Source organism: Fusarium keratoplasticum, chromosome 10 (genome assembly GCF_025433545.1).
Source record: "Fusarium keratoplasticum isolate Fu6.1 chromosome 10, whole genome shotgun sequence".
NCBI classification, from domain to species: Eukaryota; Fungi; Ascomycota; class Sordariomycetes; order Hypocreales; family Nectriaceae; genus Fusarium; species Fusarium keratoplasticum.
The window spans coordinates 2761036-2787168 of record NC_070538.1 but is presented as its reverse complement, the minus strand read 5'-3'; the positions used below and the strand labels follow the sequence as shown (position 1 = coordinate 2787168).

General features: G+C 52.1%; 11 protein-coding genes across 11 annotated transcripts; 6 read left to right on the top strand and 5 right to left on the bottom strand.

Annotated features, from left to right (window-relative positions):
• Window positions 1-64: 64 nt before the first annotated feature.
• Window positions 65-2374, bottom strand: NCS57_01276200 (uncharacterized protein; the record flags this gene model as incomplete). Its single annotated transcript, XM_053062427.1, has 6 exons — window positions 65-98; window positions 144-347; window positions 396-621; window positions 672-1239; window positions 1282-1776; window positions 1820-2374. 6 exons carry the CDS (start codon window positions 2372-2374, stop codon window positions 65-67), a joined length of 2082 nt encoding a protein of 693 aa, XP_052908955.1.
• A 290-nt stretch (window positions 2375-2664) lies between these two features.
• Window positions 2665-3880, top strand: NCS57_01276100 (uncharacterized protein; the record flags this gene model as incomplete). Its single annotated transcript, XM_053062426.1, has 4 exons — window positions 2665-2862; window positions 2906-3348; window positions 3392-3590; window positions 3635-3880. The coding sequence occupies exons 1-4, from the start codon at window positions 2710-2712 to the stop codon at window positions 3878-3880; spliced, it is 1041 nt and encodes a 346-aa protein (XP_052908954.1). The 5' UTR covers window positions 2665-2709.
• Window positions 3881-4270: 390 nt separating this feature from the next.
• NCS57_01276000 (Chromo domain-containing protein) lies at window positions 4271-5269 on the bottom strand (the record flags this gene model as incomplete). The annotated part of the gene is made up of 2 exons (XM_053062425.1): window positions 5140-5269; window positions 4271-5085 (listed from the first exon to the last, which is right to left on the bottom strand). The coding sequence occupies exons 1-2, from the start codon at window positions 5156-5158 to the stop codon at window positions 4271-4273; spliced, it is 834 nt and encodes a 277-aa protein (XP_052908953.1). The 5' UTR covers window positions 5159-5269.
• Window positions 5270-9224: 3955 nt separating this feature from the next.
• NCS57_01275900 (uncharacterized protein) lies at window positions 9225-10879 on the top strand (the record flags this gene model as incomplete). Its single annotated transcript, XM_053062424.1, has 3 exons — window positions 9225-9297; window positions 9343-10447; window positions 10495-10879. The coding sequence occupies 3 exons, from the start codon at window positions 9225-9227 to the stop codon at window positions 10877-10879; spliced, it is 1563 nt and encodes a 520-aa protein (XP_052908952.1).
• A 606-nt stretch (window positions 10880-11485) lies between these two features.
• NCS57_01275800 (Succinyl-CoA:3-ketoacid-coenzyme A transferase) lies at window positions 11486-13331 on the top strand (the record flags this gene model as incomplete). The annotated part of the gene is made up of 7 exons (XM_053062423.1): window positions 11486-11708; window positions 11751-12035; window positions 12080-12266; window positions 12310-12723; window positions 12767-12884; window positions 12931-13152; window positions 13197-13331. 7 exons carry the CDS (start codon window positions 11486-11488, stop codon window positions 13329-13331), a joined length of 1584 nt encoding a protein of 527 aa, XP_052908951.1.
• A 457-nt stretch (window positions 13332-13788) lies between these two features.
• Window positions 13789-15192, top strand: NCS57_01275700 (Peptidase-M14 domain-containing protein; the record flags this gene model as incomplete). Its single annotated transcript, XM_053062422.1, has 3 exons — window positions 13789-14328; window positions 14372-14486; window positions 14531-15192. The coding sequence occupies 3 exons, from the start codon at window positions 13789-13791 to the stop codon at window positions 15190-15192; spliced, it is 1317 nt and encodes a 438-aa protein (XP_052908950.1).
• Window positions 15193-15316: 124 nt separating this feature from the next.
• NCS57_01275600 (uncharacterized protein) lies at window positions 15317-16242 on the bottom strand (the record flags this gene model as incomplete). Its single annotated transcript, XM_053062421.1, has 2 exons — window positions 15317-16009; window positions 16057-16242. 2 exons carry the CDS (start codon window positions 16240-16242, stop codon window positions 15317-15319), a joined length of 879 nt encoding a protein of 292 aa, XP_052908949.1.
• Window positions 16243-16454: 212 nt separating this feature from the next.
• Window positions 16455-17684, top strand: NCS57_01275500 (uncharacterized protein; the record flags this gene model as incomplete). Its single annotated transcript, XM_053062420.1, has 7 exons — window positions 16455-16495; window positions 16540-16571; window positions 16653-16766; window positions 16812-17171; window positions 17217-17235; window positions 17279-17527; window positions 17570-17684. 7 exons carry the CDS (start codon window positions 16455-16457, stop codon window positions 17682-17684), a joined length of 930 nt encoding a protein of 309 aa, XP_052908948.1.
• Window positions 17685-18181: 497 nt separating this feature from the next.
• On the bottom strand, window positions 18182-20687 carry NCS57_01275400 (uncharacterized protein; the record flags this gene model as incomplete). Its single annotated transcript, XM_053062419.1, has 7 exons — window positions 18182-18843; window positions 18895-18968; window positions 19013-19092; window positions 19135-19273; window positions 19317-19841; window positions 19885-20406; window positions 20452-20687. The coding sequence occupies 7 exons, from the start codon at window positions 20685-20687 to the stop codon at window positions 18182-18184; spliced, it is 2238 nt and encodes a 745-aa protein (XP_052908947.1).
• Window positions 20688-21280: 593 nt separating this feature from the next.
• On the top strand, window positions 21281-22865 carry NCS57_01275300 (uncharacterized protein; the record flags this gene model as incomplete). The annotated part of the gene is made up of 4 exons (XM_053062418.1): window positions 21281-21488; window positions 21554-21865; window positions 21911-22532; window positions 22580-22865. 4 exons carry the CDS (start codon window positions 21281-21283, stop codon window positions 22863-22865), a joined length of 1428 nt encoding a protein of 475 aa, XP_052908946.1.
• Window positions 22866-23008: 143 nt separating this feature from the next.
• On the bottom strand, window positions 23009-25718 carry NCS57_01275200 (uncharacterized protein; the record flags this gene model as incomplete). Its single annotated transcript, XM_053062417.1, has 3 exons — window positions 23009-24789; window positions 24843-25093; window positions 25141-25718. The coding sequence occupies 3 exons, from the start codon at window positions 25716-25718 to the stop codon at window positions 23009-23011; spliced, it is 2610 nt and encodes an 869-aa protein (XP_052908945.1).
• Between the last annotated feature and the right edge of the window lie 415 nt (window positions 25719-26133).

Genomic DNA, 26133 nt, shown 5'->3' with positions numbered 1-26133 from the left:
TATTACACAATGCTCTCTGGGCAGCGACAGGAATTACAGGACGCCATCAATAGACGCTGGGACATTACACAATGCCATCAAATGGAGCTGGTATATTTCTACATTCTATTAATCCACGGTCTCGACATTCAGGCTGGTATTACCTCCGAACCACATTCTCCCCGTTCACAGCTCGTCCAGTAGGCTCCGACTCTGCGCCAGCCTCACCGGAAGCCAGCAGGGGCTCTCTCTCGGCAGCCCTCTTCTTCTTGCTATCAGTCTTCATTCCGTAGGATGCAACAGCGTAGACACCGATGATGCCCATCAAAGTACTGAAGGCAAAGGCGATAATACCCTTCAGGGTGAATCTGGTGCTGTTAGCCAAGTTCAACATGAGGCAGACACTCGCAACATACCCATCAGGCAATCGTGGAGGAGGCACATTTTCTCCAGTCAGATCCAGGTAGTCCTTGGTGTTTCCAGCAGCGTTACCGGCAGCGGGAACGTCTCCAGCCTTGCACGCATCCAAGTGATTCTGAGGCAGCGTCAAAGTCTTCTGAAGCTCAAGAGGCTGCTCAACAAAGGTCGCAATAAGACCCGAAGCGACATGCCACTCAATGTGACAGTGGAACAACCAGACACCTAACAAATTAGCTACGCCTTGCATAAACCAGGGTGTGATGGGGCCTTACCTGGGTTGTCGGCCTTGAAGCGAAGCACCACATTTCCGTTGCCATTCACAACCACCGTATCTCGCCTCATTGGGATCTTGGCGAAATCCTTCTCGGATCCTTCAAAATCGCCAGCGTCGTCGTCGCTTCGGTATAGGACCTGAAAGTGATGGCCGTGAAGATGGAAAGGATGGCGACCGTCATCCTTGTTGTTAAGAATCACCTGCACAATCTCATCCTTCTTCAGCACAAAGCTGTGAGTGTACGTTCCATAGACCTGAGGATTCGTCGCCTTGTCGCCGCTCGTCAAGACGGTGTAAAGAGTCGGCACCTTGGGCGCGCGGTAGGTGATGTTGTTGAAGAATGCATAATTGGCGCCATCGCGGAGATTGTCCATGATGACCTCCAGCTCGACCTTCTTACTAGGCTCAGGCAACAGCGGCATCTCATCAAAAGGCACGAGATCCAAGTCGTCATAAGGGTCAAACTCGTAGATAGTCGCAGGCTTCGGGAGAGGCTGTGCTTCATCATAGACAAGCCAGCCCGTGACGTTCCAGTTGAGGTCGTCTGGCAGGACATCAAACAGATCCTATACGGTTAGTCAAGTCAAGCAAAGGAACGCCAAACTTACAGTATCCATGCTTGCCACAATGGGAAAGTTGACCTTTGCATCAGCCTTGGTCGTGACAAGCACACTGCATCGCTGTCCAGCAGAGAGGTAGACCATGTTGGCTTCAGCTGGCTTGGTGTATGCGCCATCAACCTCGACGATGGACATCTTGTGACCCTCAATCCAGAAATACTGTCCAGCAAAAGCTCCAAGATTGATCAATCGCAAGAAATACGTCTTGCCGGGCTGCACTGGAACCATGAGGTTCTGTGTCTCGTTCATGAGAGCGGCTTGAGGAACAGGCTCAGCACCAGTCGGGTTTCCCTTGCGAAGAAACTCGGGGAGCAAGGTCTGCATCTCATCATGGTACCAGTCAGAAAGCGACATGACAATCTCCTCATCGTACTTTCCCTTGAAAGGCGACTCTGGGTCGTGAATGATGAGATTTCCTCGAAGACCATCAGGATACTGACTCTCGGTGTGAGAGTGATACCAGTACGTTCCAGCTTGAGTGATCTACCACTATTAGACACGTCCAAACACACGACGCAAAACATACCGTAAAGTTGTACAGAAAAGACGACCCCGGAGGAATAGGACACTGCGTAACCTGCGAAGGCCCATCCATGTGATTCGACCCATTCATAAACAGCCCATGAAAGTGCAGCGACGTCGTCTGGTTACCCAGGTTATTGTGGGCATTGACCAAGATGGTATCCCCAACATTGGCCTCGATCTGAGGGATCGGCCACTGCCCATTGATGCCGATGGTCGGACGCTCAAACGCGCCGTCGGGGTTGGCCCTGACCCATTCGATGGAAAAGTCGCAGGATACCGTGGCGGCCAGAGATGACCATGGCATCGCCAGAGCGAAAGCCCAGCCGAATCTACGCATCTTGGGGCTGTTGCAGAGGTGTTGAGGAGCAAGTCTCTGAGAGGGAAGCCGGCTAAAGAAACTTGGACAACCTAGGCTCCGTGGAGACAGCCTCACACCACCAGGGTCTTGGGCCGTGCACACACCGTTCGGGTCTTCTGCAGGGATCTTATCAATCTGATAATCCGGTCTCTGGACTCGGAGATCTTGCTTCAGGGGCTCTTGCAGAGATGAGAGCAAATGTCCTTCTTTTGAGTCTCCTCAGCCTCTTCCCTCGAGCCTCGCTGAGGGGTTATCTTCCCTCCGAGACAAAGTTTTACCTCATGACACGGCCCATCCATGTCCCCCAAGACAACCCGTGATTCGTCTCAGACGACCAAGTGGGCATCCTGTGACCCTTAGTTCCAAAGCCGGACTCTCGCCCCGAGGCAATTTCTACGCGTGGGATTGAAAAAAAGGCTTGGCGTGGGGCCGCAATTCGGACCTTGATTATCTGATGGTCCGAGGATCAACTCTCAACTCTAACGAACCTCACTCAGCAAAGCAGTCACAGTACTGAGTATCAGTCAGTCAAGATGCTGGACCTCTTTTCTGTCCCCGTCTACGTCGTCGTCTTCCGAGAGACCCTCGAGACGGCCATCATCGTCTCTGTCCTTCTCGCATTCCTCAAGCAAACCCTCGATGGCTCCCAGCGCGATGCAAACCTCTACAAGGCCCTGCGCGCACAGGTAAGCCCCTCACCATTCACTGCTTCGCTCTGCTAATTGACAGGTCTGGCTTGGAACCGCCACCGGCTTCGCCCTCTGCCTCATCGGCTCAGGTGTGATCATCGGCATCTTTTACATCCTAGGCACCGACGCCTGGGCTGACCACGAGTACTACTACGAGGGAGTCTTTTCGCTCATTTCTGCCATCATCATCACCATCATGGGCGGTGCGCTGCTGCGTGTGGGCAAGATGGAGGAGAAGTGGCGAGCAAAGCTGGCCAAGGCGATTGAGGCGCCCGTGACGGCTCATGGCAAGAGGGCTTGGTTGGTCAACTTTTTTGAGAAGTATGCCATGTTTGTGTTGCCTTTTATCACTGTTCTTCGTGAGGGTATTGAGGGTATCGTCTTTGTTGCTGGTGTTTCGTTCTCTGCGCCGGCTTCTGCTGTGCCTCTCCCGGTCATTATGGGATTGCTCTCTGGAGGACTCGTGGGATACATTCTCTACAGGTGAGTGCCTCATCGCTGTCTCATGCACATCTAACCTTCCCAGGGGTGGTTCATCGGCAAAGCTTCAGGTCTTCCTTGTCGCTTCCACCTGTCTTCTCTACCTTGTCGCTGCAGGCCTCTTCTCCCGTGCCATCTGGCTATTTGAGCAGCAACAGTGGAACAAGGTCGTCGGCGGTGACGCAGCTGAACTTGGAGATGGCCCTGGCTCATACGACATTGACCGAAGCATTTGGCACGTCAACGTAAGTCTCGAGTCTCGCTTGATGGTCTGTACTGACATTGGTAGTGCTGTAACCCTCAGCTTAACGGCGGAGGCGGCTGGGCCATCTTCAACGCCGTCCTGGGCTGGAACAACTCGGCCACATACGGTTCCGTTCTTGCGTACAACCTGTACTGGATCTTTGTTATTGGACAGTTCTCGGCCATGACCTACAAGGAGGATCACGGACACTGGCCTCTGCTGAAGGGCAAGGGCAAGGACAAGGACCAAGATGAGGAGCGTCTCGTCACTCCCGAGCGAGCCGAGGACTAATGGTTGTGAACTGCTCGTCAGGCCTGATTCAACGCTGTCAACGAGAAACGCCGTGCCAGTCACGTATTCAAGGATGCTAGCCATCTGAGTATCAATCAATCAATCAGTAGAGTCTAATAAAAAGTACACCTATTCCCAAACATCCGTGTTCCTCGTCTTTCGTACACGGCGGTGACTCAATGCCATTATGGTTCTGCTCTGCCTTGAGATGACGCTGAATCAAGCACCCAACCTGGTCATCGATGGCGTCTATCTCGAGATGACCATTCACAATATCCGACCAAGACTCTTTGTCACATCAACCGCATCCACCATCAACCGTTTACCATCACCGTATACCATTGGCCTTGTACCATCAATGGTACACCATCGACCGTATCATCCACTCCCTCAGTCCAAGTCAGCCCTCGCCCTCTTGCGTGGTCGTCCAGGACCACGTGCATTCTTGCGCTTCTGAGAAACCGCTCCATTCGCCAACTCCTTGGCCTCAAACTTTTCCAGCTCAGCCGGGGCAATCTCTCTCAGCTTGTCCTCGTGCTCCCACGTCGAGTCGGTGCGGCGGTATCCAACCCACTGGACCTGGTACATGTACTGAGGCTTCTTGGACTTTCCGGGAAGGCTAGTGCGCTTGAGGATCTTGAAGACGTGGTAGATATCCAGGCCGGTCGCAGTATCGCGTCCTTCGAGCTTGTCCCAGTACTTGAAGACGAGCGTGGGAACTTGCTCCTGCAGACTCCATTCCGTCTCCCAGGTAGTCTCACCACCCTCCCACTTTACTTGGATATCCACGGTCGATGTCGCCTCGTCGACGCGATGGTCGACGAACTCGTCAATCTCGACATCATCTCTAAACTCGGCCGGCTTATCGGCGGATGCGGCGGGAGCATCACCATTCACCTGAGCGTCCTTGTCTCCGTTGCGCTTATCAATGCTCTTCGGCTCGGTCGGTTCGGCGGCGGCGGGAGTGGAGCGATCGGGCTTTTCGTCGTTTGCGGGGGTAGCAATCTTGGGAGTTGCTCTAGGAGTTCCTCTGGGGGTGCCTCTGGGGGTTCCCCGAGGAGTTCCGATTCTAGCAGCGGGCGACGCCTTGTGGCCATCGACAGCCTTGTCGCGAGCGGTGATGACGTCGCCGTCCTTGGAGGGTGTATCGGTGGCCATTGTGCGATTCTTGGCCCTCAACGGTGAAGCAGGAACGTCGTAAGGATCTATCAAGAGTCAGCCGATGGTCGCACGATGCGGACTTTGCGCCTGAGCAGTACCTGCGTGCGGCGGAAGCATCACGGGAGAGCACAGGGCGGAATTGCCTTGTCGTGGATGCCCCAAGCGCGTTGGAGGATGCTGATGGAAAGGATCTGGGAGCGCTATTGCGTCACTGATGTTGGTGACGGTCGCAAGTTGGTCGCGGCGCGTTGCTATGCGACGCGTTTGGCTTAATGGAGGTTGAGGCTGACGACAAGCCACAGGAGCTTCAGCCACAGTCAAGGAGTACGAGGTGGCCAGCTGCTTGCAGGGGAATAAGCGGCTTTGTTCTTTGCTAAGATAAGTATCGTGTTGTTTGGTAGTTGCTTGATCACTGATTCCACCGAGGTGATTAGTGAGACAACTTTTGTGAATTGGTGAGGGGTTGGGCGCACAGTCGTTGATTTCATGACCGTCCGTTGCACAACGCAAGCTGTCATGATCACATAGAGTTTCGTTTATTTACATTTTCTTTTGTTATTTGTCGAATGTCATTATCATATCCCTTTGTTTTGATCTCGAACACAATGAATTGTTTACTCATTTATCCACTGAAGCTCCCGATCATGCTGACAGAGCTTTTCAGAAGTACTTGTCGTCCCGATGCACTGTCCACCTTGTCTCAACACCGGAGCTGCCATTGATCTGCACGGATACCTACTTGATCTATCGTCATGGAGGCGCAACTGTCCACTTATTTTATAGGACGGATACACAAACTCTGTCGGCCCGCCTTGTCATACGCAACTCTCCATGATCCGAGATGTTGTCTTTAGGCACCCGTAGCAAAGGATTCCAGCAAAACCACTGCCAAGGCATTGTTGAGTGAATGCGTCAGCGTCGCAAAGAACCAGGCATCAGAGACAACGCTTGTGTTATCACAGTTGTTATCACAGTAATCTTCGATACTCCTCTTACCTTCTAGCAACGTTTCTTCGTGATTGTCCTTTTGTCTGCGCTTGTTTCACCTCAATTCGTCTTGACCTGGCGCCAGAGGTGACAGTCATTGATTGTACGATCACCATGTCACTGCGATCTACTGGCTTTTCCACGTCAGAGTTTGAGAGAAAATCCCCCAATTCTTCATCCCAAGTTCATCTCTTTAAACTATCGCGGTTTGTCGAATGTGAATACAGTCACATCACGATCGAATTCGCCCTCCAGAGATGACCGCGTCATGCCATTCACAGTCTAGGAAATCGAAACACGTCGGCTTTTACGAGAATGGCGATGGATTATCTCTCTACAGTTTATGAACTTCAAAGTTGGCATTTCAATCGATGAGTGTTCAGAGCCTCTCGGCTTCAGGCCATGGCGGCAGAAGACTTGACCTACAGGCACAAATTGGTACTCGGATTATTAGGCCCTAGACCTCAGCGAGTGTAAATGAACTCCTTTCAAAGAGTTTCATCTTACTCTCTAAAATATTAGGATGGCTTGCGCCGGAAATTGGTATCAGGCTCGTGGTGCTTCTCGGACGCGACACTGCGCATTGGGAGATCCCACCCCAGATGACGCACTCGTGCAGCTGCAATGGTTAATATTATTTTTAACCAGAGATTTATGTATTGAACTACCTATAGAAATGGCCATATTAAATCAGTGTCTTCTGTAAACAGAACGAGGTTCACATGTTTTGGAGCTTCAGTGTTGAATTGAAATGGTCGCGCTTTGGGGCACTTCACACCTGCTCGGCGTCAGTATTCACGACAATAAAGCCATTATAGGTATGGTCTCAATAAAATGAAATACAACTAATCGTGAACCATAATACAGTATAATTCCGAGGCATAACTTCTGCTCCTCCAAGCCACAAAAACCACATTCTTCCAAAATGTGTAGGGTAAGCTACCTGGAGCTTACACCACCACCCTGCTCACCTTGACTCACCGAACTTACCACCACGAACCCACGTGGAGAAAAAAAGAAAACTCTGCCGCGCCGGCATTATGACGCCTTAGACGCCGTCGAGTCTAGTAGCCGGCAGCCGCTCTAGCTCAAGCCACGGGAGCCACACTTGAGCTAACGCCACAACCGCCTTGCTGTGCAGGAAAAGAACAGCTCTGGCCCCCTGGACCTGGAGCCGTTGCGGAGAAACGGGGAGTACGGAGTATATGCCTGTTACGTTCATCAAATTCATAAGCAAAGTGTTGTGTAATGCTGTGTATCGCCTCGTTGCAGAGTTGCAAATTGCTTGCCTTGGCCTGAATCACTCCATCCAGTGGCTGAATTGCAAACATGCAGCTTGAACGTTACAGCAATGATCACCCTTTCATGATCTGAGCAATCACCTTGGCAAATATTGTCAAGTTTTTTCACGCCGTCGGGTTCTACGCCCTCGCCTAGACCAGACATGAGATGAGCCTCGTTTGAAAAATCTCAACACCACGTCCAACTTCACATGTTTACCCAACCGCCGAGGAAAGCCGTCTCCAAGCGGACACAAGGGCATTGAAATCGAGTGACATTTACCAGGTTCTCCCAACGTGGCTGTATCGGGACGCGGGATCGTCAAGGGCCTGGGCCTTGGCCCCGGGCACGTCATCGGCAAGAACCCAACAACGAACTAGCCTCGAGGGAGCTGGGACCAATGGCTTCACCAACACCGGTAGGCCAAGAGAATTCAAGTTGTCTTGCCTGAACTTTTGTAAAATCCGCTGATGTGATGGGCCTAGGAGTGAAGAGGCAGGTGAGTTGTCTACGGACAAAAGGACAGAGGCTGCATGGTTGACGTGTCTTGGGGTGAATATGGTGAATTGTCTGGCACTCGTATTCATGTCAGATTGTATTCGGCGCTTTTGCATACTGCCTCATATGTACAGGCAAGGATATTCGGGGAGTACGGCTCTGCCCTGACAGGGACAACTGCCGCACCCGGGTGCAACGTGTGTCCCGAATGTTTGATCCAGACGCTCGAGCCGCGTACACTTGTACTACCGGACAGTCCGTTCCGCGGCGAGAAAGTGGGCATAGCATGGTAGACTGACGGGAACATCATGCAACGGCGTCTCCAGATTCCGGTGCAGATCGGGTGCATGGGAGAAAAACAGAGTTGCATATAGACTGCATCGCCCGATCACACCATGGGCGTCTAGTTGGTGATCCGTCTTGGCGCTGCCAATGGGTTGTTCAGGTGGACGTGGGATGCAACTGTCATAATCTCGGTCATTGTCAAGTAGAAACGTCGTATTACTACACCAATTCAGCCGGATGCGTTCCAGAGCCACGGGTTTGAGGCGATACCCAGACCCAGAACCGGCTGTTTGGACGTGAAGATGAACCGCTGAGGGTCAGACGGAGCATCAGACGGGGGAAGAAGCCGGGAGTCCACAAGACTCGATCGAATGCGGAAGGTGATTAAAGAAGAATGGACCATGAACAATGAGCCTCAATCTTGGTCTGAGAAGTCCTCGTCTGTCCCGGAGCCCGCGAGGCCGGGTTCCCTCCAAAGCCGGCCGACGCCCGGGGAGTCCTTGAAAAGTTCAAGTCAGATGAAGTCCAGGGTGGATAAACTCTGCATTTTTGACTCTTCTCATTGGTCGAGCCAAGGGAAGCCTGCGATCACATCAGATCGCGTCATCGTCCTAGTCAGTCCCAAATAGACAAAGTCGTTCCAGCATGGGGAAAACCATGACACATTGGCTGCCCACGAATACATGTAAGAGAAAGCAGGGGTTACTTTCAAACGCCGTGGATCGCCAAGATCAAGCTTCCCATTCGGCGCTGATGCATCCCCTTTCGTGAACCGCCCCAACGATGGCACCATGCTCACTCGGCGCCAGGCCCGAGCCGAACACCTTCTAACTTCTTTCTAGACTTTCTCCAGCATGCGGTTCGGTGAGACTCCCCCCACCGCTGGAGCTACCGGGGGTGGGCAGCTGTGGGTATTCGCGATGGGCCTTGGGTTTTGCCTCCCACACTCTGGTGTACATCAGGCCGGGTCTAGTTTTTTCGTTGTTATTAAAGTTCATCATGTCCCGCCTGTTGGGAAACGTTTCTTCACTCACTGTGTCGCATCTGGGTTCTTTGTTTCCTATATTAGCCTTCTAGGCCTTGCTTGTCACTCCCTGCACCCAATCACCAATCGACCTTGATCACCATCACCATGAGCCACGAGGATCTCAAGAAGGGTCCAGTGGACCAAAACTACAATGGGGGAGATACCGATAGCGAAGCTGGTGTGTAGTGCGCTCACTGTATTGTATCATAACTAACATGTCCAGGCCGTCTCAAGCATGCCCGCGACAACAAGCGCCAGATCGGCGTCCTGAGCGCCTCCATGCTCATCTTTAACCGCTGCATCGGTACCGGTATCTTTGCGACTCCGTCTTCCATCCTCTCCCTGTCTGGCAGTGTCGGCTTGGCTCTCTTCATGTGGGTCATCGGCGCCGTCATCGCCGGAGCCGGTACGGCCGTCTACCTCGAATGGGGTACCGGTATCCCCAAGAACGGAGGTGAAAAGAACTACCTCGAGTACATCTACCGCAAGCCCAAGTTCCTGGTCACCGCCATGTATGCCTTTTACATCATCCTCATGGGTTGGGCTTCTGGAAACTCGGTCGTCTTTGGCGAGTACATCCTCCACGCCGCCAACAAGGAGGTCGACCGTTGGAACCAGCGTGGTGTCGGTCTGGCCTGTATCACTGCTGCCTTTATCATCCATGGCACTGCTCTCAAGTGGGGTCTTCGTCTTCAGAACGTTCTCGGCATAATCAAGATCATCATCGTCTTGATCATCATCATTGCCGGCTTTGTCGCCCTCGGCGGTCACGTCAAGCTTGATGAGAAGCCCAACAACTTCCACAATGCCTTTGACGGCCCAAAGGCCAGCGCTTATGGTGTCGTTACCGCCCTGTACAACGTCATTTGGAGTTTCGTCGGTTACAGCAACGCCAACTACGCCCTGAGCGAGACCCGAAACCCTGAGCGCACCCTCAAGATTGCTGCTCCCATCGCCATCATCTCCATCTCGATCCTGTACATCCTCGCCAACATTGCCTACTTTGCCGCTGTCCCCAAGGCCGAGATTATCGCCTCTCAGCGCCTTGTCGCTGCCTCTCTGTTCCGCAACGTCATGGGTAACGCTGCTGAGCGTGCCCTGTCCGTCTTTGTCGCCCTGTCCGCCTTTGGCAACGTTCTCAGTGTCATCTTCTCTCAGGGTCGTCTTGTGCAGGAGCTTGGTCGTGAGGGTATTCTACCCTTCTCCCGCTTCTGGGCCAGCAACCGCCCTTTCAACGCTCCTCTGGCTGGTCTCTTTGAGCACTGGCTCATCTGCGTCATTGTCATTCTTGCTCCTCCTCCTGGTGATGCTTACAACTTTATTCTCAAGTATGTGTCCCTGGTCATCGTCATTCATTCATCGCTAACCATCATAGCCTCATTTCTTACCCTCTTGCCATTGTCAACACCTTTGTCGCTGGCGGTCTCGTCCATCTCTACCTCAACCGCGCTCACTACAACTGGAACCCCCCGATCAAGGCTACTCTGCCCGTCGCCGTCTTCTTCATGCTCAGCAACATCTACCTTGTCATCGCTCCCTTCATCCCCCCGACCGACGGCCAAAACGTCTACAAGAGCATGCCCTACTATATCCACTGCGTTGTCGGTATTGCTGTTCTGGCTGCTGGCGCTATCTACTGGGTCTTCTGGGCTGTCATCCTCCCCAAGCTTGGTGGCTACGAGCTCACTCGTGAGGTTGTTGTTGACGAGATTGATGGTTGGGAGTCAAATGTGTTTATCCGCAAGCCCATTGAGAACTAAGCGGTGCATCAACATTGCCTGAGCGAGCATCGGCGATTGCTTTATGTTTAGACTTACTTAATATACCTAATTTCCTTCATTCTTAATAGCGCCTGTAATAGTGAATGTGTCTCGTCATGCTTGAGAGATTGACCGGTCATGAGCATGGCATGACGGATGATCTCGCTCTCGATTCCCGGCCTCGACGCTGCCTGCTGATAAGATCAACCAGTCTAAGTTCAACACTCTATTTAAACTATAATAAATCCCGATTAACCCATGTCATCACGATCAATCCTGGCATACCTTCTGATCTAGGTTAGCCTCACAACCTTCTGCACCTCACAACCCTAACCCACGACCCCGTGCCTGACTAGAGCCGCGGCTTCAATTCAAGGCCTCGAATCATCGGCCGAATGGCTCGGGAGGGTAGAAAATGGCCGGAAACTCTGCGGGTCGGTGTCACTTTTTCTCTCCGAAAATGACGTCGGGTCGTCGGGGCCTACTTTTTCGTCCGAGGAGCTGATGGTCAATTCGGAGCTACAACTACCACCGAGTCTCTCTTTAAACTATCATGAGCTGCTGCTTGTCATGAGGGGTTGAGTTTTACATCAAGCAAAAGTAATCATGTCTAGCGTTCTACGATTCCAGAGCCGACGAGTGGTGGCGAGGCAGTTGACTTGGGGGAGCAGCTTTACAGCGCGAGCGCCGCGATCATTCAGCACATCAAAGATTGTCTTTTCTAGCCGAGGGCATTCCAAGCTCTTTGACAATGCCGATGCTGCCGTGGCAGACATTAAGAGCGGATCAACAGTTCTCAGCGCAGGTTTTGGCCTTTGTGGTGTCGCAGGTATGTCTCTTGGTCCTTTGCTGGAATGCGCTGACAGGTTAGATACAATTATTGGTGCTTTAAACCGACGAGGTCGCGAATCGCTTCATTCTCTCACAGCTGTCTCAAACAATGCCGGACAAGAAGGCAAGGGTGGACTGGCAACTCTCACCAGCGCTGGCCAGGTCGATCGATTAATCCTCTCATACCTTGGAAACAACAAAGTGTTGGAAAAGAAGTACCTGACTGGAGAGCTTGCAATTGAGCTTTGCCCGCAGGGTACTCTGGCAGAGCGCATTCGAGCCGGAGGTGCCGGCATTCCAGCATTCTTCACACCAACTGCTGCTCGTACGTTTCTCGTCGATTGAGGAGGACAAGTCTAACTTGAACAGATACTCTTGTGCAGGATGGAGAGATCCCCGTGCGATTGGACAAGTCGGGCGCTGTTGTCGAAAAGGGACGAAAGAGGGAGACGCGCGAGTTCAATGGCCGGACATTCCTCATGGAGACTGCTCTTACAGGCGACGTCGCCATTCTAAGGGCTTGGAAGGTGGACAAGGAGGGAAACTGTGTCTTTAGGTGAGTTGAATGACCTCGTCGCATTCGTTAGCTAACAAGTTAGATACGCTACCAAGGCTTTCGGACCCATCATGGCCAAGGCCGCCAAGGTCACTATCGTCGAGGCAGAGAACATTGTCGAGGCTGGCGAGATTGACCCCAACGAAGTTGACCTTCCCGGTATCTTTGTCGATCGAATCGTCCCCTCTACAGCAGAGAAGAACATTGAGGTGCTCAAGACGAGAGAAGAGGGAGAGGATGGCTCACCACCAAAGGCAACCAGCGAGGCCCAAGAGCGACGAAACAGAATCGCCCGACGAGCCGCCAAGGAGTTGAAGCCAGGATACTATGTGAACCTTGGAGTTGGAATCCCGACGCTGGCCGTCTCTTTCCTGCCTCCGGATAGCACGGTTCGACTTCAGTCTGAGAACGGTCTCCTTGGAATGGGTCCTTATCCCACCAAGGACGAGGTTGACCCGTGAGTAGCGTCTTTCGCTGTGAGAACCTTGCTAACAGATTAGTGATATCGTCAATGCTGGAAAGGAGACCGTCACGCTTCTCCCTGGTGCATCATGCTTTGACTCTTCCGAGTCTTTCGGCATGATCCGTGGTGGACACGTCGATGTGTCAATTCTCGGTGTAAGTGATGCGACTCTGCGATGGCTTCACCTGCTGACAATCCCAGGCCCTTCAAGTTAGCTCCGTCGGTGACTTGGCAAACTACATGATCCCTGGAAAGGTCTTCAAGGGTATGGGAGGCGCCATGGACCTTGTCGCCAACCCCGACAACACCAAGATTGTCGTTGCTACCGAGCACTGCGCCAAGGATGGCTCATCCAAGGTTGTGCAGCAGTGCAGCTTGCCATTGACAGGCGCACGTGTCGTGAGCACCATCATCACCGACCTTGTAAGTAGACCCCTCTCATATGACATCCTAGCTAACAAGCATAGTGTGTGTTCCAGGTGGATAGAGTCCAGGGCACTCTGACCCTGACGGAGCTTGCTCCGGGTGTGACGGTAGACGAAGTAAGAGCCAAGACGGACGCGGACTTTGCGGAAGCGGATGATTTGAAGACAATGGAGTAGATACCAAGAACTTTTGCATATTAATCCAGAGAAAGGACTTTTGCTAGCATGATTTCGCCATCATGTCACTTCTGGGCACCTCCTCGTTCAAGCTACATCTCCGCTGTCAATTGATGATGAAATAGAGTTGCAGGGTTTCATTTAAGCTACCCCGATCGACAGGGCACGGGCAGCCGTTAGCATACGCAATTGCGGATGGCGATCACGAATGGACATCCCTGTAGAGGAGAATACGGCATCAGACACCAGAGCCGATGGGGAAGGTCAGTTGGTGTCGCAATGCTCGGCGGGGATACGAGGGGCAAGGATCGCCAGACGCATGAGGGCATCGACAGCAAAAGTTCCATGTGCTTATGAGGGCTCAGTCGTTGATCGACATGATGCCATTGATTGGAGAGTATATGTAGATCCGAATCGCTCACTGTAGACACTCATCAAGCCATTCGTTCTCGTCGCCATGAGGTGCTCTGTTGTTTCGTTGCTTTCCCTCGCTCTTGGAGCTCTCGCAGCCCCCAAGCCAGAGATCAAGTCCTATGATGGATACAAGGTCTTTCGTGTAAACACTCACGGCAGCCAGGCCGTAGAGGAGAAGCTCGCAGCTGTCACTCATGACGAGTGGGAGCACGGCTTCCAGCACATTGACGTTGTCATTGCCCCCGATGACCTCGACAAGTTTGAAGGCCTTGGCTTCGAGTATCGCGTCTTGCACGAGGATCTCGGAGCTTCCATCTCTGCCGAATCCCCTTCTCCCAAGAAGTGGAAGCGTCAGGCTGATGATGATGCTTGGTTTGACGAGTACCACAACTACGAGGACCACATCGACTACTTTAGAGATCTGCAGCGATTGTTCCCTAACAATTCTAAGCTGATCTCTTCTGGAAAGTCGTATCAGAAGCGAAACATCTATGGACTTCATCTTTGGGGTAGTGGCGGACCTGGAAAGCCTGCTGTGCTGTACCACGGAACTGTCCACGCCCGAGAATGGATCTCTGCGCCTGTGAGTAGCTTCCATGAGTTTAAAGGCTTTGCTGACCATTTAGACTGTCGAATACATCACTCTTCAGCTCGTCAACGGGTATAAGTCCGAGGATAAGCAGGTCAAGTCGTTCCTCGACAAGTATGACTTTTACATCTTCCCCGTCGTGAACCCCGATGGTAAGTCTTACTCCGCCACTCATCAGCAGATGCTGATTATCTAGGCTTCGTCTATACTCAATCCGCAAACCGTCTCTGGCGAAAGAACCGTCAACCCCCTCCCGCTTCTTCCCCCAACCAGACCTGCATCGGTCGCGACATCAACCGCAACTGGGAGTTTGGATGGGACTCGAACAAGCTCGGCGCCTCGACCAACCCATGCTCCGAGGTGTACAAGGGCGAGAAGCCCTCCGATAGTCCCGAGAACCAGGGTCTTGACAAGTTTGTCCGACAGCTCCGAGACGGCGCTGGAATTAAGCTCTACATCGATTGGCACTCGTATGGACAGTACATCCTTTCGCCTTTTGGATACAAGGAGACTCTTTACGCTCCAGAGCTTGGCAAGTGGACCAAGGCTGCTGCTCTTGTTAGTGAGGCCATCCGCGACAGCTCCGACGATCGCACCACTTTTGTCTTTGGACCCAGCGGTGCTGTTCTGTACACCACGACTGGTGCTGCCCCCGACCACGTGTACAGTGTTGGAGGCGCCGAGTTCTCTTACACGATTGAGCTTCGGGACATTGGCGACTATGGCTTTGTGCTTCCCCCCGCGCAGATCAAGCCTAATGTCAAGGAGCAGTGGGAGGGTCAGAAGGTGCTGCTTTCGCTGCTGGATGAGGAGTTCTTTGATGGTGAGGGCGCTGCTCTCTACCAGGGACAGAACTAATATTCTTTGATCTTCTTTGATGTATATAACTTCAACCGTATAAACAGCGAAATATACTTCAATCGCTATGCTATTCTTGCTGCGCTAAATGGTTCTTCAACTCTATCGCTATCTACGATCTACTCTACAGCTTTGACTCTCTTCCTGGCGCAAAGCTGCTTCCGCCAATGGCCTCCACAATCTTGTCGACTGTGTTGAGGATCCAGTGACCACCCTCATCGCTGGCCAGGTACTTGACGCCCTCCTCGGTCTCTCCGTCTATATCGTTCTTGTAAGTTCCGTCCTCCAGCGCCTTTCTTAGACCGAATACATGTGACAAGACCTGGGGTCCAACACCCGTCTGCGCTCTCAAGCATGAGATGCCCAACATGGAAGTATGGACTCGGCCGATGCTCGCCAATGAACCTCGCTCAGCGGGAGGAGGATCGGTAAACAGGGCAGCATAGTGACTGCTAAGAATATGCACAGGTAGATCAGGATGTGCCAGCGCCAGCTTCTCTAGTAGCTTATCCTCAAATGGTCTATACACAGAGTCCCAGAGATCTCTACCCCGCTTCAGTGTGGCCTCGAGGTTCTCGGGTGTCGGCTGTCGACTCGGTGTTGTGCTGAGCTTGGACGCTACGTCCTCGGGGAGCGATGCGTGGAACGCATTGAGGGAGTTGATGGTTCGGGGGATACCGTTGAAGCCGATACACTTGAGGCCGACTTCCCGGATGAACTCGGCATTCTGGACAGCCGAGTCAGGCTGCTTGGAGGACGCGACGCGGTGGAGGACAGGGAGAGAGTCGGGAGAGTTGAGAGTGAATGTAGCAGCAGCCTAAACAGTTAGCGATTGCTTTACTCTGCTCAAAAGTGAGCCCATACCGAGACAGTGAGCCAGGACCGAATGCCGAGGTTCCTCACGGCAGCATCATTCGCGATGGACTCGAACAGCTCCTGGACCTGCTGCGGCGCAGGCCTGGGGCCAGGACGCGCAAAAGGCGCATTGATCAGAGCCTTGAGAGGAGCAGAGAGCTTGGACATTTCGGGCGATTTGTCTTGATGCGACATGACAGGCAATTCCGAGGCAGACGACGTGGTTTTGTGGACAATGGAGGATTCGGCGGGAGCCAGAGTTGTGGCCGAGTGGACGGACCCCACATTCCGGGGGTCCGGGATCTCGGGATTAGATTTGGACTCCGAGGACGACTCTGGGTTATACAAGAGGAGCAAGAGGTGAGGAGTCGTGTGATGGTGCTGATTGTTTGAGTGTATGATTCGATATGGCTTCTAAACAGAAACAGAGAGAGCCGTTCTGGCTGGGGTGAGTTGACCCGAGAGTGCGTGGACTTGAGCTGACTGTGACAGCGGTGCTGCTGCTTGCATGGCAGTGTGCTTCAGTAAGTATTGATATTGATGTCGATGAAGGAAGTCGTGCTGATACAGGATAGCACATCCTTTGGATCAGACCAAATAGTCAGTCTTTGACGCAGCTATTCATCCCGTTCTCAGCACTAACACCCACAGTCGCATGCAAGTGTTGAAATCAAAGACGTCTATGCTCAACGTTTTATACCGATTTGCAGCTCGAGATGGTGAGTTCACAGCTCTATATAGCATATTATCTGCTGACAGTGTAGGCATCCCCTCTCTTTGGACTGGTCTGTCCGCCTCCATCCTTCGTCAAGGAACATACTCGACCGCCCGCTTCGGCTTCCACACTTACTTCTCCGACAAACTCCTCAACTACACTGGCGCAAAGAAGCTTTCAGTAACACAGAACATTGCTTGCGCAGGCGTAGCTGGTGGTGTTGCTGGTCTCGTTGGTAACCCTGCCGAGGTCATCCTTGTGCGGATGTGTGCCGATGGAGCAAAGGCGCCAGCCCAGCAATTTCAGTATTCCAACGCGATTGACGCTTTGGCGAGAGTCTACAGAGATGAGGGAATGGGAGCCTTCTGGAAGGGCCTCACACCCAATATCGCGAGAAGTGTTTTGATGAGTAAGTACTGGCTCTGGCTTTGTGAATCATGCTAATCATGCCCAGATGTGTCGCAGATAGCTACGTAAGTATTCAACTACTCTTCCGTGCATAAGCTAACCTGTTAGATACTCTTCTGCGAAGCAATATCTGACTGGCCACCTTGGTTTCGGAGACGACACCAAGACCCATGCCATCTCATCCCTGATGGCCGGTACAATGGCCACAACACTCTGCGCCCCGGCAGACGTCTTGAAGAGCCGAATTCAATCAAGCGCCGGAAAAGAAGGTCTCCTCCAAGTCCTCCGCTCCGGTCTTCGAGAAGAAGGCGCCCTGTTCCTCATGAGAGGCTGGACACCCGCGTGGCTACGCCTAACGTATGTCTCCCGTCTTCTTCTAAAACTTGTCTGACTGTTTAGGCCGCATACTGTTTTGACGTTTGTGTTTATGGAGAAGCTTCGATACCTTACATCTTTTGGGAATAACTGGCTGGGTGCTGGAATTCGCTCAGCTGAACGGGAGACTCTGCGTTGATTTCTTGCGTGATGGCATTTGCATATATTTGATACACTCTGCATGATAGCATATGATTATATACATGATTATCAAAGGACGGCCTTTCAAGATACTCATCTTTGGTTTTATTTTAGTAATTGGGCAAGTCACGATGCAGAGATACCAGGGCAAACGTCCTTGTCGAACGTTTAATGGACAAATGTAAGCCCTGGAAGAGTCAGAGAGTGTTATCAGGAAGTAAAGCAAGAGAACTATTTCCATTGTTCTTCGCGTTAGCTTTATGATTGCAAACATGAATGAAGAACCCTGGTTGAACTCAGCGATCTGGTTGGCTGTGATGCTGGTTCGTAGGCTGCCTTGGAGCCATGTATTGATCGAAAGTTGCAATATAGCATTGATATATTCTGCACGATAGTTCATTCCTATTGATCATGACAGCACTTCTCTCTCAAAGGACCTCGGCCCCAATAAAAAACAACACATATCAGCACACAACGGCATTACCGAATACCGTTTTATATACCCACTTCAGGCCAGTAAAGCCACTCGAAATTCGTCATGTCGTCCCATGAAAGTCCACCAAACGAAGGTTCAAAGTCGTTTCCAGGCTGGTTGAGAGCTTGAACAATCTGATCGTCCGACATGGCAGAAAAGTGCATAGGTTCCGGCCATAAGGTCTGCGGTTCCAAGAAACTATTCGGCGTTGCGATGGGTGCGCTCTCAGTGACGGTGATAGACATGTTTCTGACTGGAGCACCTGTGATGCCATCTCCGGTTGCTGCTCGTCTTACAATCTGCTTTAGGTATTTGCCGTACATGACTGAGAGTCCGTTTCGGTGCCGAGTAACCTTGCCTATTCTCTCAAGGACAGTGGCCGTTTCGTCGATGAGGTTTCGAACGCTCGGCGCAAGAGCAGATCCACCGGTGGTGTATGAACTGAGAGTCAGGGCAAAGCAGGCTGCAAAGGAGATCATGATGGCTGTGTTGTTGGGCATCGACTGAAGCTGAGATTCTCCCTGAATCGCAGCGCGCATGACGTTGAGGGCCGAGGAGAGACCGGCTGTGTGGAAGAAGCGACGAACCTCCAACGGAGCAGTTGGATGGTTGATAACACCGCCGTAAATGGAGAGTCTGGTATGAGTGACTAGAATCTCAACGTATGGGGGAAGACGACGGTCTGATGGTCAGCATGAGTTGTCGGGTGCGATTCTTTGATTGTTAGTCTTACCTGGACCCTTTCCTATTGAAACTCCCCATTCCGTGTGCCACTGATCAAAGAATCGTTCGATCGCACCTTGGATGCTACACAATGTTAGGTTTATACCGGAAGCTTTTGAGTAACTTACGATTGGGCAATCAATGAACCGTCACTAGATGCCATTTGTGATCCATCGCATAGAGCGCGAACAGTCGCAAAGAGGGCGTCCTACATAATTAGCATGGTTCAACTTGGAGTCACGAAACATACCAAATCTCTTCTCAAAACTGCCATAGAAACAAGATGCCCATCGAGAGGATCTGCATACTCGGATCGGTGCCAGTTATCGCAGTCCTTTAGAGATCGAGTCATGGGCACAGAAAAAGGTCGTCCACGGGCCAAAGACATTCTAACAGCGTCAGTAAAGTTTGAGAAAAGGTCAAAACACTTACCCTCGTTCTAGCACAAACAGAGATATCCAGGCCCGCTCTCGATTCCGGAGTAGAAGTCTTCCTCGTTCTGACCAAGGATCAATTTCAGGGAAGCCGTCCATAGCCAGAGCAGATCGAGGATCCATGCAGTCACCTCTGGCTAGGCCAATTCCAGAACCAGATCCAACCATCTCTGGCGATACAAGACTCTTGTGCAGCGACAGATCCGTAGCCACAGTGTTGGCGATGGAAATGTAGGTACACGTCTCGTCGTCTGTAGAGTGCTGTCCAGGAAACATCCACGGGATATTCACCATGAACGCAAGAACAATCTCGACGGATCTGTATCGATTCACCATGACCCTGTGGGCCAGAGTCCTCGCGTGATTTGACAGTCGTTTTGAAAGGGCGGCAGCTGACGGTAAAAAGAGTGCCGATGCCGCCATGATGGAGGTGTAGAGAAAAGCCGATCTCGAGCGAGTGAATTCGACAGTGTAAAGCCTGGGATCAAGACCCCATCGAGTATGCGCGAGGTTACGATGAAAGCTACAACGTCAGCTACAAACTTGACTCGTGCATGCATACTCACAAGTTGAACAGATTATCAGCTTCGTCCTCGGACACGAGACCCAGCGAGACGGGATCGACGTCTGGTCCAACGTCTAGATGCACCTGCGCAGGAGCAAAAAATGCCTGGATCTCATCCTCGGTCTGACCCTGGGTACTCGCAGTATGGGCTTGCTGTGGCGAATTACCATGCCTTGACTCTGGCGATGGCTGGATGTACGATGCTCTCGCAAGCAATTGAAGCGGATTCTCAGCATCGTCAATAGCAAGACTCTGCTCTGTCCGTTGAATGAAATCGGGCATGGTCACGGTATCTTGCTCCTCCTCTTCCCCCTCATCCGAGTACGCGTCGTCATCTCCATTTCCACTGGCAGAACCATAATTCCCTCGCGTCGGCGGCGGCTCTGGTGTATTGACGCCGCTGAGCAGGTCCTGCAGATGCGACAGGATCCTATCATCCTCTGGACTCTTCTGTCCCGCTGAACGCGCTCTCTTGACGGCTTGGTCAATCTGATACAGCGCCTTGTCAAGTCCAGTTCGTTTACTAGACACGGTCAGTACTACACACGCGACACACGGGGTCATGTACTTTTTAATGCCCTTTTGGCGTCCCGGATGATACGCAGGCCGTATACACTCGCAGTCGAGCTGGACGCATCTCCTGCATCTCGCCTGGTGAGGCTTCCAGTCGCACTTGATCTTGGATCGGCGACACACAAGACACGCAGCCTGTCTCGGGCGTGGCGAATCGTCCCCATCGCCCTGCGGGGATGTCTGAGCCAGAGTCACGGAGCGCAGGTCAGCAGCAGCAGCAGCCATCTGCATGTGGTGGTGCAAGATGTTTTCGGAGGTTGATCTGAGGCCGAGGGGGGGCTAAAGCACGCGATTTGGGAGAGGAGCCTGTGGGAGATGAGGATGGGAAAAGAATGGGACAGGACAAGACATGGGGAGGATGATGCGGAGAAGCCAAGTGACTGGGGGGTTCCGACTCGAGTCAGTTGAAGCTCGGCTTATCAGTTCTCGAGACATGATTGGTTGGAGAGCAAACCTCGCCTCTTGGGTACGGCCGAGATGGTGAGGGCCCTTGTTCCAAGTTGAGTTTAAGGTTATAAGTCGGGTATTCTTTTTACAACTTGATAACTACAAACAAATTATCTTGATATGAGGTTCGCGATGGATCCTCCATGTCGCCATCGTCCCTGTAAAGCACGAAAACACCGGACTGTTACCAAGAGGGGACACGTCCACTTGGACAATGTAACGGTCGGCGGGATTGCGACTTGCTAGCCCAATCAGGTAGAAAATGAGCATCAAAATCCACTCTTTTTGTGAACCGTTCCTCGGTGTGAAATCTTTGATATAATAAAGATCCCCTGGCTTGGCCGAGCACTTTTGCTCAGCTCTTCAAACTTTTCAAAATGTCGACCCCAAACGCGGTTCTCGACAGCAGCAGCGATAGGGATCACGAGGACCCTTCGCTTGGTATCGAACAGAATGCGACGTCGCCGGAGGAGCAGACAAAGCCCGTGTCGCGATTCACACGATGGTATCGCAGTCCCCTATTCAACGTCATTATCGTCGGATTGATCTCGTTCACCCAACCCGGAATTTGGAATGCTCTGAACAGTATGTGACACACGATACACGGTTTATCACATTCAACACCTGGAAAATACTGACTGGCTCTTCAGACACGGGCGCTGGCGGTCAGCAAGAGCCATACCTGGTCAATGGCGCCAACTCCCTTACCTTTGGCATCATGGTCTTTGGCTGCTCCCTGTTTGGAATCCTTGCCAACAAGATCGGACTGAAGTGGGTTCTTATCATCGGTACACTCGGGTATGCGCCTTACTCGGCGGCCCTTTACACCAACAACCGATACGGAGTTGAGTGGTTTGTTCTCTTTGGTGGTGCAACCTGTGGTATCGCCGCTTCTGCGCTGTGGGCATCTGAGGGTGCTATTGCGCTGGGATATGCCGATGTCAAGGACCGTGGAAAGTTCAGTAAGTTATATGACGCTTCACACAGTTCATTACTGACTTGAGTAGCCGGCATCTGGTTGGGTCTGCGTGAACTTGGTCAACTCATCGGCTCTTCTATCCAACTCTCACTCAACGTCAAGTCAGGAAAGCGAGGCCGTGTTGGATACACAACTTATCTGGTCCTCATCGCTCTCCAATGTCTCGGCCTTCCCCTCGCCTTTCTCATCTCACCACCAGAAAAGGTCATCCGCTCAGACGGCTCCCGACTCCCCCACACCAAGACCAAAAAGAGCGTCAAAGACCAAGCCAAGAAATGGGCTGCCCTCTTGAGGCGAAAGCAGTTCTATCTCCTTATCCCGATTCTCGTCGGCTTCAACTGGAACAGCACGTATCTCGGCATTTACCTTGTCAACTACTTTTCCGTGCGATCTCGAACTTTGGCTTCTCTGACCTCGGGTATTGCTGCTACTGCTGCCAACATTTTCTGGGGATGGTTCTTTGATCTCAAGACCATTAGCCGACCTCAGCTTGCCAGAATCACATGGGTCTTTTTGGCTGTCTTCATGACTGCCTTGTTTGGCTGGCAATTTGCTATGGAGTTGGAGTATCGCGGCGCCAACCCTCCCGTGACCCTGGATTGGGATCTTCCGGGCTTTGGCCGTGGCTTTGCCGTTCAAGTTCTGCTTCGGTAAGTTGATCTTGGCTTTTGTATGAATTTGCCACTAACTTTCACAGATTCATGAACGAATCCCACTACATGTTTGTCTATTGGATTCTGGGAACCTTCTTCGACGACGTCGAAACTCTGACTCTCGCCGTCGGTCTGGTTCGATCTTTCGAGTCTCTCGGATCATGCTTGGCCTTTGGTGTTGGAGCTGCCAAGGTTGCTCCTCTCACCAACCTCATTGTGGCCTTTGTCATGTTCTGCATCTCACTCCCATCTACGTCATTTGCCGTTTTCCTCGTTCCTGAACGCCCGAGCGAGAATGCACTTGGCAAGGATGATGATTCTTCTGAATGATACAAAACGATAGTTTGGGAGAGCCGAGAAAGATATCGGTAGATAATCAGGTTTAAAAGTTCAATTTCATCATTATATATTACGCCATGCTTGTGGATACCAACCCGAAATCAAACATGTTACCCCTTTTCATACAGGTCTGCTCAAGTATACAACTTCTTCTGGTCCAATGGCCTGATTGCTGCTTTGCGCTCCTGCTTTGTTATCCCTCTTACATCCTCCTGAGATCCCAATGAGGGAACTGCTCTGACCGCAATGTATCCATTTGCATCATCAGGACGCACATCCGCCAGCTGTAGTCGAAGATCCCGAAGCATCCTTGCCCTGTCTGGACCGTCGAGGTTGGATCCACCAGGGGCGACAGGCACATAGGGGTTATCTCTCGTCATGGTGCTCGCGAATCCCAAGATGTCAGGTCCACGAATAAAGAACTGAAGGGTAAGTCCGAGGATGGCGAGGAGCTCCAAGAGCAAAGTTGTAGTAAGAAGCAGGGAAACCCAGGCCCGGTTGGACTTGTAAACCCTGTGAGAGACAATTCTTTCTCCAATAGTCGAGTTCATGAATGGCTGAGCGCTGGGTTCATCAAAAGACAAGACGTTGATTTCAGGAAGTTCACCGAAGGAGACGTTGGTGTGAGTGAGAGGGTTCAGCGTAGCATCCCAGAAAGTGTTGAAAGCTGTGGTGAAGCGTCTCGAGAACTCGTCAGGAAAGACATCCAGGTCACTGCCAGCCCATCTTCTAGGCTTCTGGCCTGCAAACGGATGCAACTCGCCCATGATGTAGTTCTCCGTAGGGGATGCCGCACCGATGAGGACTTCTCCGGATGACGTGGGCCAGAACTTGAGAACTTGCTGGACATCATTGGCACTGTCTTCTGCATTGTTGTTCCGAAATAGGATCGACGGAGGGCGGTTAGAGGACGCATGACCGTTTACACGGCGTTGACGGAACGCAGAGCAGCTCGTCGCCGAGGGGCTTGGACCACAGCGGAGCTCTGTCTCTACCGTAACGGTCTGCATGGTGCAGTTGATGATGGCCCAAATGGGGTTTCCAGAATCCTCGTTAGTCCGTCCATAGCTGATGTATGATAGATGGAGCGGCGACGGATCGGTCTTGCTGGTCGAATTCTTTCCTTCCTCGACCCAGACTGTGGTACCAAAATGCTGAGTTGGAAATCCGGCATGCGCGAGAGTATCGACTTTGATATTCTTAGTATGAGCGCACTCAAAGTCGGCGTAGGACGTCTGAGTTGTAAAGTTGAATCGTGTCTCGCCACTGACACCCGAAAGACCCTGAACTTTGATACCCAGGAGGGATATGTAGGAGTTGGCGTCATTGCTGAGAGCATCCTCGTTTACCTCGTACCACTCTCCAAGCTTCTTGCTCCTTGGCCACTGAGGAATCTTGGGCAAGTTCCAAAGATCCCTGGAAGACCTCTTTTGCTCCTGAGAGGAGAGAAGAGTGGCTGAGTACAATGCCGTGATGCTCGCGCTGTTGTCCTCTTGGGTCAACGAGGACGGGTAGTACGAAACCTGGTAGCTTGGATCGGAGAAGTAGACGCTGACGTTTGTTGCGACGGCGCTGTTACCAATGGAGAGAAGTCTAGATGCACTTTGACCTCCAAGGGGAGACATGGCCCAGGTGAAGAGGATAATGAGCCCGACAGAGAGTTGAGTGCGAATGAAAAAGACTCCTTCGATGGCAGCAGCAAAGCTTCGACTTCCAAAGATTTGTTCCAGGGCAGCGAGGCCAATACCATCAGGTCTCTCTAGACACCAGCGAGAGACGTTCTTGTAGAAGCGGCTCGCAATAGCTGCAAAAAGAATCGGATAGATGGATGGACTCAGACGGGTCAGTTCAACCACCCTCTCGCCATAGTCGGAGGGTTGTTGACCATCCAGATAAACGGCGACAATAGGCAGGGCTAGTGCATGATTAGTTTCTGCAGATTTAAACAAGGCAGATGATAGGGCATACCGATGAAGCAAAGAGGCACCAATGTCAAGATAACATCCCAGATCCAGCCAACCCAGAAAACAACATCCTGGCTATGCAACCTCCCTGGTGCCGGATGCCAATCGGCGAATGCGTCGACCATGGGAACGGTCACGGCATGGCTGAGCCTCTTGCCACCTGGGTCTGAAGGGTTGGGGCTGAGGAAGGGAGTATAGGTTGGTGATAATGAGAGACGGTGGTTAGACACGGCTCGTTTCGTCAACCTCGATTGCCTGTAGATATCAGTATAAAGACGCCTTGATCAACAAACACAACATACCAGAGTCTCCAGAGCGCACCGACAAGCAGAAGAACGATAATGATGGCAGCAACACAGATACCAGCGACTGCCCCAGCACCCAACGCAGAGTTCTCACTGTCACTTACGCCTTCCAGATCTCCAAGAGCCGTGGAGCTTGGCTTCACAACAAGTGTCGATTGCGTCGCCTTCTCATTGAATCCTTTTGGGTTGAGAAAATTATTGCGAAACGTCGAGTTGTCTGATAGAACAGCGGGAGCCAGATTTTCCGACGGACATACGGCGTCTCCGCAGGGGTTGGTTGTGCAGCATCCGAGAAAGGGCGGGTTCGTAAAGCCACATGTATACCACAGGGCTTCTTCATCCTCGTCGGTGCTGGTGCTGTTGTCGCAGCTTTGCGGAGGTAGGTCGTGATACTTGGCCTTGGTGAAGCTGGAGAGGACCAGTTGGTCCTCGGGGCAGATGCCATCGTTGGCGCAGGGATCGATAGCGCAGCAGCCGATGAATTGAACCTTGGCCTTGTCGCAAACGTAGAAATCTCCGCCTCTGGGACATGTCAGTCCCAACTCCTTGATCAGCGCGGCATGTTCCTGGGACATGGTGAAGAATCAAGCGTTTCCACCGACGTGGACAAGTTAAGAAAGACGAAGAGTAAGCCGACAGAAGAACGAAAGGACGGGACATGCTTAAGAAAGAGCGACACAAAGAGGCTTGGGGGTTGGTGATTATCGAGGTGCAGCAGAGCCCACAGGGCAGGGATACGGGCAAAGCAAGGCTTGGATTGGATGGGTCGGTCTCGAGAAGGTCATCGATTGGACGAGTCGGTGCCAAAACCCCCAACGGTCCGGGCTTGGCAGCACGAATTGGGCTGAAGGCCGATGACTTGGTTGCTCTCCACAAAGTGAGAGCTGAAGGATCCTGCGTGGACAAGGCGCTGGCATCCTTGCTGACCACCTGTCTCAGCCACCAAGTAGACGACGTGGGTGCCAGAACCTTAATGTCTCGATGCGAGAC